The 18,697-nt window shown below is 37.0% G+C and overlaps 2 protein-coding genes across 2 annotated transcripts; both read right to left on the reverse strand.

The window, feature by feature from the left end:
• Nucleotides 1-709: 709 nt before the first annotated feature.
• LOC113510166 (serine hydrolase-like protein 2) lies at nucleotides 710-8,763 on the reverse strand. The gene is made up of 6 exons (XM_026893614.3): nucleotides 8,267-8,763; nucleotides 6,050-6,181; nucleotides 5,201-5,344; nucleotides 4,438-4,591; nucleotides 2,216-2,344; nucleotides 710-1,612 (listed from the first exon to the last, which is right to left on the reverse strand). Exons 1-6 carry the CDS (start codon nucleotides 8,322-8,324, stop codon nucleotides 1,306-1,308), a joined length of 924 nt encoding a protein of 307 aa, XP_026749415.1. The 5' UTR covers nucleotides 8,325-8,763; the 3' UTR covers nucleotides 710-1,305.
• Nucleotides 8,764-12,995: 4,232 nt separating this feature from the next.
• On the reverse strand, nucleotides 12,996-16,432 carry LOC113510038 (uncharacterized). Its single transcript, XM_026893457.3, has 3 exons — nucleotides 16,174-16,432; nucleotides 14,384-14,471; nucleotides 12,996-13,263 (listed from the first exon to the last, which is right to left on the reverse strand). The coding sequence occupies exons 1-3, from the start codon at nucleotides 16,196-16,198 to the stop codon at nucleotides 12,996-12,998; spliced, it is 381 nt and encodes a 126-aa protein (XP_026749258.1). The 5' UTR covers nucleotides 16,199-16,432.
• Nucleotides 16,433-18,697: the final 2,265 nt, after the last annotated feature.

An 18,697-nucleotide genomic window follows, 5' to 3' on the forward strand; every position in this document is an offset into this window, starting at 1 on the left:
CTTAATTCGATATCATTTTTTTTATGTTTACATTTGTTATTTTAAAAGGAAATTAATGAACTTACCGTATTTTTGTAGTTTCCGACAATTGTTTCCACTTCATCTGGAAATCTTCTTCAGGGGGCGTTTAGGCAAAAATACAGAGAAGTCATTAAATTCCCGTTATATATATGTATATATACATATATATTTGAACACAGGATCTATGAAACGATGGTATAAGGCAGGGGGAAGCACAAAAGATCCCGATGGGTCAACGTGCAACGGCTTAGCTGACCCCATATGCGAAAATAAGATATATATAGACAGTTTTTTTTAATGGGTGATAATGGAATGGTAACCCGGCCTGCGCTAACGATATACACCGGAGGGGCACCAGTGAAGGGTAATAGGTGAGAATGAAAAGGCAGGTCAGTTAAATTATTTATATTATTATACTAGCATTCGTCCGCGACTTCCTCTGCATGGCCAGAACAGTTACTGACCGTGACAAAAAGTAGCCTCCATCGCATATAGTACGGCTTGTGGTCACCCATCCTAGTTGGAAGCACGGCCGAGGTTGCTTGACTTGCATTTTTGCACTTCTGCATTTTTGCACGATTTTATTATACATATGTATTGATTGAGTGACAATATACATATATATGAATATTGTATGAATATTACATATTGTATATTTCTGTAGGTTGACAACAAATAAATACACAGGTCTCACCGAATTTTCTATATTAACAAAACTATCGTCACAATGTCGACTTAGGAGTATTTTGATTTAAAAATTGGATTATATGCGGCATTAATCCATCCGGATTAGTGATATGTACATTTTGTTGACCCCTCTCCGCCCCTCCATACACAGTATTCTCGATGGTTAAAAAAGTTGTCGCATTATTTTTCTTACTGGATTAAAATTTTTCTTAATATGTTTTTTTTCTCTTTAGAGTCTTAATATATTGCTCTTTTATATTAAGCATTTCACAGATTTTTTAATTTTAATTCTATATAAAAAAACACCAGATTCAATGGTGATATAACCAGTTATTTCGACTTAAAACCAAACTACTGAAACGACTTAAATGAAATTTCTATGAGTTCAATCTGAAAGTATATTCTTTCAAATAATAAAAAAAAAATTCCAAATGGTGACCCATTTAATAAAGCAGACCTAAGGTAACAAACAAAAAAAAATCAATTTGCGAGCCTTCTCCTGTTCCTGAAGTCAGGTGGAAATATTTTTTTTTTATATGTTGGCAGCAAATAAATACACAGTTCCCCAGAATTTTCTACATTGACTAAAAACTATCGTCACAATTTCGATTTGGCTGTTGTGTCTCGATTTAAAAATTCGATTATGTACGGTACTAGTCTATCAGGATTAGTGATGTGCACGTCGTGTTTCCCCTCCACATACACGGTGCGATGTACCTTCGAAGGTTCGGAGAATTTCTTCATAAGGTTTCTAGAGAATTCCACTGTTATTGGATTATTATGTGTGTTTGTGGTTGCGTTTATGTTCAACACAGGGGGCGGGTCGGTCGCGATTGCGCAACTTAGAGTGTACTCAGGTAGGCCAGAGCCCGTGATCCGGCGCATGCACGATTGAAACGTCATCCTAAAAATAAAAAAAATGGAATACAATCTAGTCGGAAAATTACAAACGTTAGGGGGAAAGGCGAATGTTAGTAATGGGGATTTAAAAGCTCCGTTGCTAGCAATATGCCTTATCAGGTCGACCTCCACGTGGTCCGCCCTGGAAACCATCGTGCTGAATTCCAGATGTATTCATCACGATGAGCAAACTGATGGTTTGATGATGGGGGGATTGTTAACAATAAGACTAAGGGCACCATTGCTAGCAATATACCCAACCAGGTCGACGATCACGTGGTCCCCCCTAGAAACCATCGTGCTGAATTCCAAGCGTATTCATCATGATAGGCTAACTGACCTGTCTTTTTATCCTCACCTATCATCATTCACTGGTGCCCCGCCAGAATATACCGATAGCACAGGCGGGGTTACTATTCCATCATCACCAATTAAAAAAAGACCTGCCTTTTCATCATCACCTATCATCCCTCACTGGTGCCCCGCCAGCGTATACCGTTAGCGCAGGTGGGGTTACCATTCCATTATGATACATTAAAAAAATATACAAAGTTTCCCCTCCGTCTACATCAATGAGTAAATACAAAACTGTACCAAATGTTCTCACCTATAGAGTCCATTATTGGCCGGCACTAAACACCTGGCCAGTAACAACTCCGTCTGCTCCCTGGTGAGGCTCCGAGCGTTCATCATGGCGGCGATAGCTTCCTCGTATGTGTACAGTTTGTCATCCATTCTAAGGGAACAAGATAATCATCATCGTTATGATAGATAGATAGATAGATAGATACTCTTTATTGTTTCCTCCAAAAGATTACAATAGTAAACTTATTATAAATATAAACAATTACAAGAAATAATCACAGTGAGACAACAATGGGCGACCTTATCGCTAAGAGCGATCTCTTCCAGGCAACCTTTGGATGGAGAGGAGTAATTATAAACAGTTTGGTGGGAGGCACGATGAAAAATTTTGTTAGTTCTAAATATGGGAGATGTGATACATGATGATATCTTCTTTTTTTTTAAGTAGGTTGAAATATCCACGCGTATTTACAGAATACTGCTAGAGAAACGCTACTTTGAGATCAAACAATAGGAATAATAATATTGCTGCTACTTGTCATTTGCGTAAATATGTATGTGAACGTTAATTAGTAATGAAAAAACGCTAGTCAGCGCCATCTCCAGGCGTCATTTGTACTGCCCGCTTTTTTTATAGGTGATAATGAAATAGTAACCCCACCCGCGCTATCGGTATACACCGGCGGGGCACCAGTGAAGGATGATAGGTGAAGATGAAGCAGGTCAGTTAGCCCATCGTGACGAATTCAACGAGAATTGTTCACGATGGTTTCCAGGGGGAACCACGTGGAGGTCGACCTGATAGAGCATATTGCTAGCAATGGGGCTGTCAAACTCCATTACTAACAATCCCTTCCCCCCTGATATCAGCCGTCCACTGAACATAGGCCTCCCCCATGGACTGCCATAAGGAACGGGGCCATTCCTTATGATGGTTTACCATTGGGGGAATTTGCCAGTAGTTACCACGCTTGGCAGGCTGATTGATCACCAAAGCCTAGCTGCGGTTGTCAACTCGTCTGCTAAACGTGGCAACTACTAGAACTCCCCCCCCCCCCCAATGGGGGAGGCCTATGTTCAGCAGTGGACAGTTAACGGCTGGAATGATGATGAGAATGAAAAATACATATGTACATATAAAATAAATATATAGTCGAATTGAAAACTTAATTTATTTTGAAGTCGGTTAAAAAGATGAAAGTAGGAATTTCAATTGAATTCAAATTCAGTTTTTTTCATTCAATATTTTTTTTTTATTCAACTTAGAATAGCAAACAAGCTGACGGCCCACCTGATGGTAAGTGGTAACCGTCGCCTATAGACATGAGCAGTACCACGGACATAACAGAGTATACTGTTTCGTCCATGATACCCCCCATGCGTTGCCTTTCCTGAGAACTCAGATGTTATTCCTCTGTGCCTAGTAAATTCACGCCATATCTCACCCTTCAAACCGAAACACAGCCATGCGAATACAACTGCTTCACGGTTGAAACACGAATGGGACAGAGGTACCCAAGCAATCAACTTTTGTACAAAGTCTCCCTCTGGTTTTATTCATATTTATTCATTCTTCACAAAACAGTATGAACAAACTGTTCACTTAAGAACACACAGTGTATGTATTGTGAAGACCGATGGCTGTACTAGAAAAACCTGTGCTACAGCCACCAGGCGACCACCTACAGACAACTTGTTAAAATAGAAGTAAATAACATATAAAATAAATAACAAAATAAACTATCTAACGTTAACTATACATTATTTTATAATTCTAATTCTAATGATAAAATGTTATATAATAATAAATGATAAAATCCAAGAACGGGTGTGTGTGTATGCTAGAGAATGTGCGTGTGTGTGTAAAGTGTGTGTGATGTGTGTGTGTGTGCGCATGTGTGTGCGCGTGTGTGATGTGTGTGCGCGCGCGTGTGTGTGTGCGTGTGTGATGTGTGTGTGCGTGCGCGTGTGTGCGCGCGTGTGTGTGCGCGTGGATGATGTGTGTGTGTGCGCGCGTGTGTGTGCGCGTGGATGATGTGTGTGTGCGCGCGTGTGTGTGCGCGTGTGAGTGCGCGCGTGTGTGCGTGTGCGTGTGAGTGTGTGTGTGCGTGTGCATGTGCGTGAGTGTGAGTGTGTGTGTGTGGGATTAAACGCAACGCACGAAATAAACGTACGCACATAAGAATGGTTATATGAGTGTGGTAAACAATTAAAATCTTTATATATGAAATTTTAAGTACTCACTTGTGATAATTGTCATAGTAGCTCTGATGATGGTACATGAACCATGATTCAATATAATCATAGTTCAAATAATATTGGTTGCCGGTGGGCGGCTCGGGGTCCAGGTTTATCATGCGCTTGATCCTCCCGGGGAATGCGTGGTGATAAAAAATACCTGGAAAATATTAAGTACTAGCTTTTATTCATTCATTTATTATACTTTAATATATCTACACAGGCGGGAAAGGGAATGTTAGTAATGTGGACTATCAGTACCATTGCTAACAATATACACTGTCAGGTCGACCTCCACGTGGTCCCCCCTGGAAACCATCGTGCTGAATACCTGGTGTATTCATCACTGCCTTTTCATTTTCACCAATCAACCCTCACTGGTGCCCCGCCAGTTTATACCGTTAGCGCAGGCGGGGTTACCATGTCATTATCACCCATTAAAAAAAAAAGACTCCATATTTTGTTATCTACCAGTCGACTGTAGACAGGAATAGGAATAACAGAAATTAAAAATTAACGGTACAACGTGATGAGCAAATGAACAAAAACAATCTTCTAATTTGAAAATATATCTATTGAGATAAAAAAAAAAAGTTCCAAATCGGTTCGTAACTGACGGAGTTATGAGGTGACAAACATATTTTTTTATATATTTGTCACCTCATAACCCCGTACAATACAACCAAATCGAGAACCTAAATTTTTCGAAGTCGGTTGAAAATCAAATATTTTCTTTTTATTAGTTTAGACAAGCCATTTATGTACTTACCAGCAAAAAAGGCCATAGAATGTCCCATATAAGTGAAGGTTTCCCATCCCATGTGGTCCACAACTCGCCTTACCACCTCCGTCATGAATGTCATCGTCACAAGCGGGCCCCCTGGCGGTAACACGTGGTCGGATTTGCCGTGACCTTGAAATGAAATTTATTTATTTAATAAGTAGTTAAGGATTGTGTTTCACAAAAAAAAAGACTTCAGTTATGAGAAAACCAAATATTTTGAGTAAAAAACTAAACTCTTATTTTTGATTATATTTCTGTTAGACTAATCTGTAAGAATAAATCCTTTCAGATAAAAAAAAGTATTTTTCCAAATCAAAAGACATAAAAAATACAACGAAATTGAGAACCTTCTTCTTTTTAAAGTCGGTTGAAAAATTATAAGACAAATAATTGGTAAAGGGGTAGTCAGAACTATTTGCTGAATGCCGTTCTAATGTATATTGTCATGCCATGCCTACATTTCGCCGAGCATATTAGAAACCAGCGAGTCTATTGCTGGGCGCTTAAAATACCATCAAAAGCCTAGCTGCAGTTGCCAATCCGCCTGCCGTGTGGCAAAATAGATATCTACGAAACATGTCGTTATAGGATATCTAACAAACGTTGTTATAGAGTATCTAACAAACATGTCGTTATAGGGTATCTAACAAACATGCCGTTATAATGTATCTAACAAACATGCCGTTATAATGTGTCTAACAAACATGCGGTTATAATGTATCTAATGAACATGTCGTTATAGGGTATCAACGCAATGTGTTATCATTTATTAGTGCTATTACGATTAAAGTCGATTGTTTCGCGGTATTTTGTTTATATACTTGTAACACTCACCAGGGAAGTCAAAACTAACATAATAATGTGTGTCAGGCAAGAGCTCAAGCAGACGTGAGAAGGTGGCCGCCGTGTCTAGGTAGCCGTGCACCATGAGTATCGGCGGCTTGCTGCTCTCGCCCCATGATATCACTGTAGAAACAAGCATAATGCTGGTACCATAAAAAATGGAAACAAGTAGTAATTAATGTCCTTGGTAGTAGTTATTTTTTTTATTGGGTGGTAATGGTATGGTAACCCCGCCTGACCTATCGGTATACGCTGGCGGGGCACCAGTGAGGGATGATAGGTGAGGATGAAAGCAGGTCAGTTAACCCAACGTGATGGAATAGGACACGATGGTTTCCAGGAGGAACTGCAAGGAGGTTGACGGCGGTCGAACTGGTAGGGGTATATTGCTAGCAATGGGACTGGAAGTCCGCATTACTAACAATGCTCCCCCCTTTGTGGTAGTGTAAAAGTCGACTTTCTTGACATTTGTCAAGAAAGTTCGTTTCACCCCGCAAAATTTGCGGGGTTACCATTTCATTTTCACACATTAAAAAAAACATATACAGAGCACACAATATACAGAGAAAACAAATCTAGACTGATTGTATCCCGTGTCTTCGCCTGTCGTGTCGTGATGATTAAATAGTTTATTATCTTCCTCAAGAAATGAGATATTTATGATATCTCATTTCTGTATAAAGAATTGATTAAATTAATTAAAATAATTTAATCGACTGGTGGTTCTAAAGATTAGCGTAAATACTTCCGCTTTATTCTATTAGTATAGGTACATTGGGGGAAAAGGGATTGTTAGTGATGGAGACTGAGAATCCCATTGCTAGCAATATACCTAACCAGGTCGACCTCCACGCGGTTCTCCCTGGAAACTATCATGATTAATTCCTGATGAATTCATCATGATGAGAATGAAAATAGGTTAACTAGCCTATTTTCATTCTCATCTATCACCCTTCACTGGCGATCCGTCAACGTATCCCGTTAGCGCAGGCGGGGTTACCATACCTATTTCACCCATCAAAAAAAAGTATAGGTACATTGTACATTTGTTTCTGAAAGTTGACAGATTACAATAACAGTATAATAACTGTCACACAATTATACCAATTGCCTAGTCCTCAAGCCAGGATATCCTGTGTAAAGAGGAACCAGGCGGTGAACATCTGGGTATACATCAGCCTAGTACACCCAGACCGGGGGGAAAGGGATTGTTAGTAATGGGATCAAATAGCCCTATTACCAGCAATATACCCTGTCAGGTCGACATCCACGTGGTTCCCCCTGGAAACCATCGTGACTAATTCTAGTTTAATTCGTCATGATGGGCTAACTGACCTACTTCATCTTCACCTATCATCCTTCACTGAATATGAAACCAGATGAATATGAAAGTAGGTCTACTTTCATATTCATCTGTCATCCCTCACTGGTGCCCCGCCGGTGTATACCAATAGCGCAGACGGGGTTACCATACCATTATCACCCATTAAAAAAAAAAGTACGACTAGACCCGATTCAATTTAGAAAATTTTCGTTTCCTAAATTTGTCTAATTAGGAATCGAACCCGTGCCTCATTTATGCACAGCAACGTGCCCATTTCTACGCCACGGAAGTCATCAATAATTGTACGTAAGCTTCAATTAGTTTCGGCACAAATAATGTACTATCAATATGTACAATTTATCTTTTTTTTTTTATACAACTTAGAATGGCAAACAAGCTGACGGCCCACCTGATGGAAAGTGGTAACCGTCGTCTATACACATGAGCAGTACCATGCACATAACAGAGTATACTGTTTCGCCCATGATACCCCCCATGCGTTGCCATTCCTGAGGACTCAGGTGTTATTCCTCTGTACCCAGTAAAATCACGCCATATCCCACCCTTCAAACTGAAACACAGCCATGCAAACACAACTGCTTCACGGTTGAAACACGAATGGGACAGAGGTACCCAAGCAATTATAATGTACTATAATGTATAAAATTAATGTTTTGGTTTCTATTGCTCTTTTTAAGAGCCCCATCCCAAAGGTTGACGGGTAGAGAATGCTACTAGCATTAAATCCACCTTTTGTACCATATTTTCTTTTAATTAATTAAGTTATTATATATATATATATATATATATATATATATATATATATATATATATATATATATATATATATATATATATATATAATTTAAACATAATATACTTACTTGCCACTTTCCCCCATGGCATCTCCACAAACCATTCTTTGATCAATTTATTTGACATGATTTAAAAAAAAAAAACTATCACAGGAATTCACTTTATAATAAATAAAACTATATTAAATGTTCCCTTTAATTATATTATTATACCAATCTACAATATCACAGACTATAAATATGTAAAATATTTTAATTAATCTCTTTACGGTCACAGGGATATATTTTTCATTTTTCTAAAAAAACAATTTTACATCATTTCGTTACATTTGCACTTATTGAAAAAAAAAAAATAAGCACACTCCGTACTCTATGATAACAAATTGGCAACTAGCTATAAACGGATGTATATATCACAATAATACATAATCAAACATGATTTTAGCAATTCATTTGTGAGTATGGCCGCGTCATATTGAATTTTACATACAATTTTATTGATTAGATAAAACATACTCGTGTAGTTGCTCAGATTGTCGGCCATTTCTGTTTTTCGTTCAAGGTAATTTATGATTTAGGATTGACCACATATATAGATAGCTAGATGGAGTGCCGCAATAAAAATACGCTTCGTATAAACACACAAGCTTTTTTATTCGTGTGTTCGTGGATAGTGATACTAGAATGGATAATAAAAAAAAGTACAATGAAAAGAAAATAAAAATATAAAAACAAATCGAAATAATAGCATCTACATTTGAAGTTGGAGTGGACGTGATTCATATTTTTCGTCATTTACTTTTGTGGGCGACAAAGGAAACCAGGAATGGAAATTGGAAATATATGTATTATATGTCAAAGGAACTTAGAAGACTAGGGCCGTTAAGGGAAGCCAAAAGGAAACAATAGATATGCGTGTCAATTTCGAATTTGGTAAATAATAATATATAGCTATAAATAATATATGTGGCCTGTACTCCACAACTTTGTTTGACGTCTGAGAAGAAAAGAGTACGTACATAGTAAAATAGCTTTAAACTTTTAAAACAATCACAAAATATGGGAAATTTTAATCGAATTATTAATAAAAAATTCAGTTCAATCAGAAGTCAAAATTTTACTGTTTAACTGAACGTTTTTAATCCACGATGCTACATCTTTCCGCACATGTGTTCAAAATTTATGAGCTCTAACTGTTCACTTCCTTTGCCCACAATGGACACTGATAAACGAAAATAATTATAATACATAGATAAAGGAGAGTACTTTTGTTATTATCACATTTTTATCTATATGGCGTTCATAGTATGCATATAGCTTAGATTGTATAGATAGAGTGTCTACATAGAAATGCTTTGAGAAAAAACGGGTCAACGTTTTCATACAATTTTGCGTGATAAACAGTTGTGAGTGATTCTTTTATAACATCTATATTTAATTTGTTTTATAATTTCTGCATCTTACGTAAAGATACATTGTATGCGTAAATATATAGAACACTAATAAAAAGAACGAGTCAGCTAATTTGACAATATATAATACATGCATAATGGGGGGAAAGGGATTTGTTAATAATGGAGACTGAGAATCCCATTGCTAGCAATATTCCCAACCAGGTCGACCTCCTTGCGGCTCCCTCTGGAAATTATCATGGTTAATTCCTGATGAATTCATCATGATGGGCTAACTGGCCTGTTTTCATCCTCATCGATCACTAGTGAATACTGGTGCCCCGCCAGCGTATCCCGTTAGTACAGGCGGGGTTACCATTCCATTTTCATCCAATAAAAAAAATACATGCATAATATAGTAGAGGAACACTGATAATTTTAAAGGTTTCTAATGTGATGTGCTGTAATGTGCGCCCGTGCGAAGCCGGGGCGGATCTTTGTATCATATATACGCTTGTCTTGCAAGTAATCTTTTAGTATTTAGGGAGACTTTGTACAAAAGTCGTTTGCTTGGACACCTCTGTCCCATTCGTGTTTCAACCGTGAAACAGTTGTGTTTACATGGCTGTGTTTCGGTTTGAAGGGAGGGATATGGCGTGAATTTACAGGGTACAGAGGAATAACACCTGAGTCCTTAGGAATGGCAACGCATGGGGGGTATCATGGGCGAAACAGTAGGCATACTCAGCAAAATATCGCTCGCTCGGCTGCTCATATCACAGTTACCACTTTCTATCAGGTGGGACGTCAGCTTGTTTGCCATTCTATGTTGCATAAAAAAAAGTATGGAATAGGCCTTATTCATTACATTTTTTAAAGAAACTTAATTTTTTTTATACAACTTAGAATGGTAAACAAGCTGACGGCCCACCTGATGGAAAGTGGTAACCTATAGACATGAGCAGTACCATGGACATAACAGAGTATACTGTTTCGCTCATGATACGCCCCATGCGTTGCCATTCCTGAGGACTCAGGTGTTATTCCTCTGTATCCAGTAAATTCACGCCATATCCCACCCTTCAAACCGAAACACAGCCATGCAAACACAACTGCTTCACGGTAGAAACACGAATGGGACAGAGGTACCCAAGCTATCGACTTTTGTACAAAGTCTCCGTCTGGTTGATTAAATTTAATTTAATGAAAGGCAAATATTTATTAAAAACATTTACACTTGTAAAGACAAATTTGTTTCTTGATCTTTGAACTATATGTGGCAAACTGAGATACGAAACAAAGTACTATGTTGTATATAATTAAGTAATATAAGTGTATTTTTTGCTTATAACTTTATAAATTCGACTTTGTTCCAAATGTGATCTTTGCACCGTTTTTGGTTATTCTCTATCTATTTAGCGATCAGCAACTGAATGGCGTTATCTATTAATAACAATGGCATTATTTCCTCATTAGGTACATTTTGTTGAATTAATAATTATACACAAGGACATTATAAGGTACTGGTTTTTTTTTTTAATTTTAATTACTTGCAACACTAAAAAAAAGCGCGTTTTGTCGAGATTTAAAATAAATATATCATTTTAATTTGTTTTTGATACTCGATGCTCTGTCAATATACCTAATCTATATTTTTATAATGTTAGTATGGCGATTGAAGCGCCTATTTTTTTTTTACTGAGCAAGAAATTGATGTCGGACTGTTACTTGTAAAGTTTTCATCGAAGAATCTTATGTCGAATACGTCTACATTAGACACGATACCGCGTTCTAAATTCAAATAGTTTAAATGTAATGTCAGATAAATACGATAGATTTCGTGTTTCATTAGTATGGGTGTGTTCATGATTGTAGATTTTTGCGGACTAGACCAGAATGTAGAATGTACAGACATAATGTAACTAAGGAGGGGGAAAGGGATTGTTAGCAATGGAGTTTGACAGCCCCATTGCTAGCAATATACCTTATTAGGTCGACCTACACGTATTTCCCCCTGGAAACCATCGTGAACAATTCTTGTTGAATTCGTCACGATGGGCCAACTGACCTGGTTCGTCCTCACCTATTATCCTTAACTGGTGCCCCGCCAGCGTATCCCGTTAGCGCAGGCGGGATTACCATACCATTTTCACCTATCAAAAAAAAAACTAAGGTGAGTGTACCTTTTTGTTTGTAATCTAGTGAATTATTAACTATAATTATGACAGGCGCTTTAAAAGTTGTTATTTTAATTTTATATACAATAATATAGAAATATAAATAATATGTACTAAGTAATAAGATTGTTTTTTTCTGGAGACTTGTCCGGTTCTAGAATAAAAACACACGGATATGCGACACCGGCCTCCCGAGCCATCGCTCTTTCTGACCAGTATCCTCATCACCCTCAACTGCAGTGTTGTAACTTTTATTTTTAATTTTACCTCTTCCCAAATTATTGCTTTTTTTCTTCGATCGAATACCATATAATGGATAACCACACTACCAATAAACGTATTTTCAAAGAGATTTGATTGAGGCGCCGATTGTAAAACCAAAAGCCACAATCTTGGGTAAAATAAAAAACAAATTATGCCGACCACAAAATTTATGTAATTAGGTTAAGGGTAGAAAGATGATGGGGGTGATAAAATATGGATGGACCGTTTGCGCTATCGATATACGGACATATCTCCGCAACTATGTTTAATCTGTGTATTACCCCTAATCTATAATATATACCTCCCTGAGTGCGGACTAAATTGCATAGATTAAAAATAGTACTAGATAATATCTATCTGTGGATCTACAGTATTTTTTTTTAATAATGGCAAAGAGCTATCATATATTAGTATACAATATTAGTATACGTTGAATTATTATTTCGTTATTTAAGACACGACATTATCCTTATATGAAAGAAATGCATCTGTGCAACCACATAGACAGATCATATAAATATCAACACAATAAATTAAAAATGATATACAAATTATTAAAATATTTGTAACATGTCTCTGATAAATATATAAATATCGATAGACATCATAAACTACCTTGCTACTTTATAGTGAAAATTTTCAAAATTAATAAAGAAATTATAAAAAAAATAAAGGTGCATAGAAAATATACAAATATTTTTTATTCGAAGTGACGCATGCCTGTACCTATATACAGAGTAAAATCTCAGGTACATTACTATTTAACTCATATAAAGAAAATACTTTCCTTAATCTATAAATTATCCAATATCTCAGGTAAAATCTTTCTTTTTGCACAGACATAATTATATGTGTTTTTTTAAATTCAGTAAGGGACTAATTGAAGAAAGAGAAATGCTTAATCTTTGGGACTAATGTTACCTATTATGACACTAACAAACACAAAGGGGTTTTAAAAAATAACCATTAATAAAATAAAACAACACACAAAAGCTTAGACCTTTTATATATACAGCTATATTTCATGACATTACCATTCGTCAGCCTAATTACACCATTGTCCAATTCGTATTGGCCAGTATTATTTTTTAAAAACTTTAGTGAATTATGAAATTCATTTAATTTTTTCGTGTCACTTGTTAGAAATATTCCGTCGACTATTGCGTTTTGTAGGTAGAACGTGTTGGGCGAATGCGACCATGGTTCCTTACTCATTTGCTGTAAATGAATTAACCTGTAAACAAGTTAATATAGTCTGATTAGTATTTTAGTGCGGTTTCAAAGAAATTTTCTCCCGTGAACGCTCAGGCCATGGAATGAACTTCCAGCCGAGGTTTTCCCTAGAGACTACAGTATGGGGTTTTTCAAAAAGGGTAATATACCCTTTTATAATCTATACTTATAATAATTCTCTACAGATTTATTATAAGTATAGATTATGCAATAATTAATAAAATATCTATTACAATAGTTTTATTATAAATTTTTTGGTCATCAGGTATGCAGTGTGGAATACTGTCTTAACAATAGGATTTCTTATTATCATTAATCTTTCATGAAATTTTGTTTTACATTTACGTAGTCTATAGGCGACGGTTACTACTTTCCATCAGGTGGGCCATCAGCTTGTTTGCCATTCTAAGTTGTATAAAAAACAAAAAAACATCTCATCTCCATACAAAAATTCTCATCTCCCCTCTTAAGGAGAGTAGATGGCAAGTAACCCCCGGCAGAAGCACAGTCGGCCGGGGTTCAGGGCCCCAGGGAGAGAAACTGGCGTACAATGCGGGCAGAATCTAAGAGCACCGCTTTCTGCATCTTTCCCGGGAGTGAGCCGCCTCGGAATCCCAACCGTCTGAGATGTTGTTCCAGACTGGTTGGGATAAGACCGTTCACCGACATAACGATTGGGATGATTTCGGTGGACGCCACCCCCCACATTTCGGTCACCTCGTGAGCCAGGTCGAGATATTTTCTCTTTTTCTCAGTTTCGACTAAAAATTATTATTATTATTATTTTTATTTTAAATTTACGATATCTCTGCTTAAAACCGGTTTTACAGGTGTACACGGGCCTAAGCCAAGTGCATAACTGTGTGCTATGTTTTTTGTATAAATGTAATTTGTCTGGTAATCTGTTTGTAATATTATGTTAACCTGTAGATGTACCAGGAACGTCTAGTCCAATTTGCAGAAACTTCCTGACAATTCGGCATGTATTTAGGATTACGGCTTTCTGTAATTGATGGTAAATATTGGGTGGTAACTTTAGAGTATTTATCGCGTGATGCAGTTGTTTTGGTATTACACCTGTCGTGGACAGTACTATTATTATTATAAGATTGCTATCTCACCTCGCCACATTTTCGTTGGGACGCAAATTGCTCACCCATCCATCGAAGTCCACATACCATGCCTGCAGTCCACTCGCCGGTGTCGATCCTGAAATACCATATTTTCAAATATTGGATCAAATAACCTGTGCTATGATGAGTGACATATGTAACAGTTAAGTTTTTTTAATGTTTTTTTTTTTTTAAGATGGTTGACCACTAAACAAAATTGGCCACAAAATTCTAGATGGCGCTAGAATATTTTTTTTTTTAATGGATGATAACGGAATATTAGCCCCGCCTGCGCCATCAGGATACGCTGGCGGGGATCACCAGTTAGGGATGATAGGTGAGGATGAAGCAGGTCAGTTGGCCCATCGTGATGAATTCATCGAAAAAACTGATGCTCCGCCAGCGTATCCCGTTAGCGCAGGCGGGGTTACCATACCATTTTCACCCATCAAAAAAAAAACCACAATACTTTCCGGGGGAATTACGTGGAGGTCGACCTGATAAAGTATACTGCTAGAGATAGGACTTTTAAACCCGATTACTAACTATCTCTTTCAAGAAGAACTTATTAGAAATTTTATCATAATCGATTGAATACTTTAGTTGTGAAATTAATTCTTAGATCGTTCCAAAAGTCGATCGTACGTCTGTTTGTTTGTAAATAATGCTAAATAATAAGTAATAATTGCTCTAGAATTCCACTCCACATATTATGGGTCGCTAATTTGATTTCGATCATTTACCACCATTAATCGATGACCGTGTCGTAAGCAAGCGTGGATCCAGCTTTTTTTCTAAATGTTTGATATTGGAATGGTAACCCCGCCTGTGCTATCGGTATACGCTGGCGGAGCACTAGTGAGGGGTGATAAGTGAGAATGAAAAGGCAAGTAAGTTAGCGTATCGTGATGAATTTACATGGAAATGAACACGATGGTTTCAAGGGAGGACCACGTGGAGGTCGGCCTGACAGGGTATATTGCTAGCAATGGGACTGAATAACATAACCGAATGCATCGTGATGAATTTACTTGGAATTGAACACGATGGTTTCCAGGGAGAACCGCGAGGAGGCCGACCCGACAGGGTATATTCTCTCACCTATCATCCCTCACTAGTGCCCCGCCAGCATATATGGTACCGTTAGCGCAGATGTGTTACCATTCCATTATCATTCATTAAAAAAAAATAGACAATTGAATTATAAATCACTGTTTATACTTCATTACATTGATTGTATCATAAACTCGTCTTTAACCGGTTTGAAAACAGGTCGCGTGTGTAAATAAAAAAAAAAATAAACACAAAGGAACAAAGTACAAATATGTTTACTCGAGTGCTCAAAACAGGAGAGTAATTATTTTAAGGTTCTTGTAGATTGATAAATAGATAGATAGATACTCTTTATTGTTTTCTCCAAAAGATTACTGTAGTACATTTTTGAAGAATGGAAGAAAGAAATATATTACACCGACCCCAAATAATAATTGAGGTAATAGTAGTAAGAGAATAATAATGATTACCTACATTTTTGGCGTGTTATATCTATATAACAATTTGTGTCAAATTTTATTTTTTGTTTCTGGCCATTTAACATCTCTAAGCCTTAATTTTTTTTTTCTAAATAAATAATTTAGTCAAAGCATAATAAGCCAGGAGCTCTTTAACGTGTATACTATGCTACTGCGCCACAGAGATCGGTAGAATTATGAACAACAGCAGATAACAGTCCCTTATCTCCCATTAGATAGCTATAAATAATTTTATTAGATAGCATTAATTAATGTTTTAAAACTTACCATTATCATTTCTTTGGCCATCCATTGTCGATAAAAAAAAAACTTTACGCAATTCAATTACAATTACATTCCAAATTCAAATAAATATTGCAATAATTCGTTTATAACTCGTATATTTTGCCAAAAAAGTGTTGTAACTCGTAATACAATTAACCTGTACTAATATTTTTTTGTAAATTATTATTATTATATTTAGAAGACAGTGTTATCACGCCAGCGTCTTTATATTTATGAATGTAAACAAATACTGTATTTCTGTTAGGTGCCTACTTAATACATGTTTACAATGATAGTGAGTCTGTTATTCAGGAATGATAAAGTGTCGATATTTTTAATTCACATATCGATGTTTTGTTCTTAATAAATAAAAAATAAATAAACAAAGCCCAAATTTTATTTTAAAGAAAAAGGGATACCTATCGCAAGCTTTATACTTACATAGAGACAATATGTAAAAATTTGTTTTAGATGTAAATATATAATTGCAAATTTTTTTATACCACGAAGGTGGCAAACAAGCATGCAGCCCGTCTAATGGTAAACGATCACTGTAACCTATGGAGATCTGTAACACTAGGGGTGTCACGTGCGCGTTGCGACTGAAACTGTTTGTAATTAATTGGTACTATATATCATCATCATCATATCAACCGTTAACTGTTCACTGTTGAACATAGGCCTCTCCCTTGGGGAGGTTTGCTGGTAGTTGCCACGTTTGGCAGGCGAGTCGGCAACTGCAGTTCTGCTTTGGTGATTTTTATGCAACTTAGAATTGCAAACGGTCCACCTGATGAAAAGTGGTAACCGTCGTCTATAGACATGAGCAATACAATAACAGAGTATACATTTCATTTTAAAATGAATTTGATATTTTTTTGCAATTTAAAATGGCAAACAATCTGACGGTTTTTTTTTAATTTATTAAAAATTTATTTCCTTATTTTTTACCTTTTGGCGATTTGATGGCTCAAACGATCTATGTAAAATTTGCTTTAGATACCTACATGAGGCAGTATTTGAAATAGAGAATAACACTCTCTTTTCGGTGCAACTAATTCATGCATCTTCCTCCAGCCAGCTCTATCCCAGGCCATATCCTTGACCTCCCTATACGACATGACACCTAGTGTTTTTTTTTATCTGTCTCATAACATAACTGCTAAATTTAATTATAGCTCCAAGACAGTAGACAACAGACAAATAGATTTTCAAGTTAATAATATTCGAAAGGATTACTTAATTCATTTGTCGATATCGAAAAGAGTCATCGACATCCCCGCACTATTCAGAGGTCGCGTTCGGCAACCGGTCGTCATTTCACTTTTCCCTATTAGTTCACGATGCTAACGCTAGTCGAGCAATAGTGTTGCAATGCGATTACAAATATTAAATGACACGGAAACCTTTATTATAGCTAGCTAGTTATAATTATTAGGAAATAAAAAAAAGTATGCTCACGATGGGGTAATCATTATAATGATGATTTTGTAGACAGTTACCGAATCGACTTTCTATCATCGTACGGCTCGCCATCGACAGGGAATTCACCCTCATACCCTACAGCCTAAATGATCGCGCACAACGCGGTTTCAGAGATGTTTTCTCCCACGAACGTTCAGGTTATGGAATGAGCTCCCTGCCGAGGTTTTCCCAAGAGACTACAGCATGGGGTTCTTAAAAAAAGGGGGGTAAAGAGGTTACTTCAGGGTCGGCAACGCGCGCCTAATACCTCTGGTATTGCAGGCATTCATAGGCTACGGTAACCGCTTACCATCAGGTGAGCCGTATGCCTGTTTGCCACCTCAGTGGTATATAAAAATCGACTTCAATTTTTTCATACCACGAAGGTACCACAAGCATACAGCCAGTCTGATGGTAATGGTTACTGCAACCTATGGACGACTGCAACATTAGGGGTGTGTGGGCGGGCGGGGTAGAGCTCGTTATACACCCTATCAGACCGACCTCTACCCGGTTCCCCCTGGAAATCATCGTGGTTAATTCTAGTAAAAATCAAGTCATGAGGAGCTAATTGACCTGCTTTCATCGTCATCTATCATCCATCCCTCAATGATGGGGGTAAGGGATTGTTAGTAATGATGAGGTTAGTCTCCATCGTTGTCAATGTAACTTATCAGGTCGACCTCCACGCGGTTCCCTTGGAAACTATCGTGACTCATTTATCGTTGAATTCGTCACGATGGGCTAACTGATCTGCCTTTTCATCCTCACTAATCATCCTCACTGGTGCCCCGTCGGTGTATACCGATAGCAGAGGTGGGGTTATCATTTCATCATCAAAAAATCCCAAGAATATTTGTATTACAGGTCACCAGGGCCTCACTCCGCAGGATTACTTACTAAGTATTTGTAATACAATAAGTTAATTCAATGTAATAAATATAATTTATAGGAAGAGATAGAGACTGAACTGAGCGTTGATTTTATTATATAAGTAACTACCTAGAAAACAATAAAATACGAGCCACTCGTATAATTTTCCTAACGATTTGAATAGGCTGAT

The sequence above is a fragment of the Galleria mellonella genome, unplaced genomic scaffold, assembly GCF_026898425.1.
Source record: "Galleria mellonella isolate WM207_F2 unplaced genomic scaffold, CSIRO_AGI_GalMel_v1 utg121, whole genome shotgun sequence".
Taxonomy (NCBI): domain Eukaryota; kingdom Metazoa; phylum Arthropoda; class Insecta; order Lepidoptera; family Pyralidae; genus Galleria; species Galleria mellonella.

Excerpts from the sequence above, each read along its gene's own strand:
- LOC113510038 (XM_026893457.3), bottom strand. The coding sequence starts at position 16,198 with ATGGATGGCCAAAGAAATGATAATG. Across the intron at positions 14,472-16,173 it reads TGGCCAAAGAAATGATAATG|GATCGACACCGGCGAGTGGA; the intron begins GTAAGTTTTAAA and ends ATGGTATTTCAG. Across the intron at positions 13,264-14,383 it reads CCCAACGAAAATGTGGCGAG|GTTAATTCATTTACAGCAAA; the intron begins GTGAGATAGCAA and ends ACTTGTTTACAG.
- LOC113510166 (XM_026893614.3), bottom strand. The coding sequence starts at position 8,324 with ATGTCAAATAAATTGATCAAAGAATGGTTTGTGGAGATGCCATGGGGG. Across the intron at positions 5,345-6,049 it reads TGTTAGTTTTGACTTCCCTG|GTCACGGCAAATCCGACCAC; the intron begins GTGAGTGTTACA and ends TTTCATTTCAAG. Across the intron at positions 2,345-4,437 it reads TACTATGACAATTATCACAA|AATGGATGACAAACTGTACA; the intron begins GTGAGTACTTAA and ends TTGTTCCCTTAG.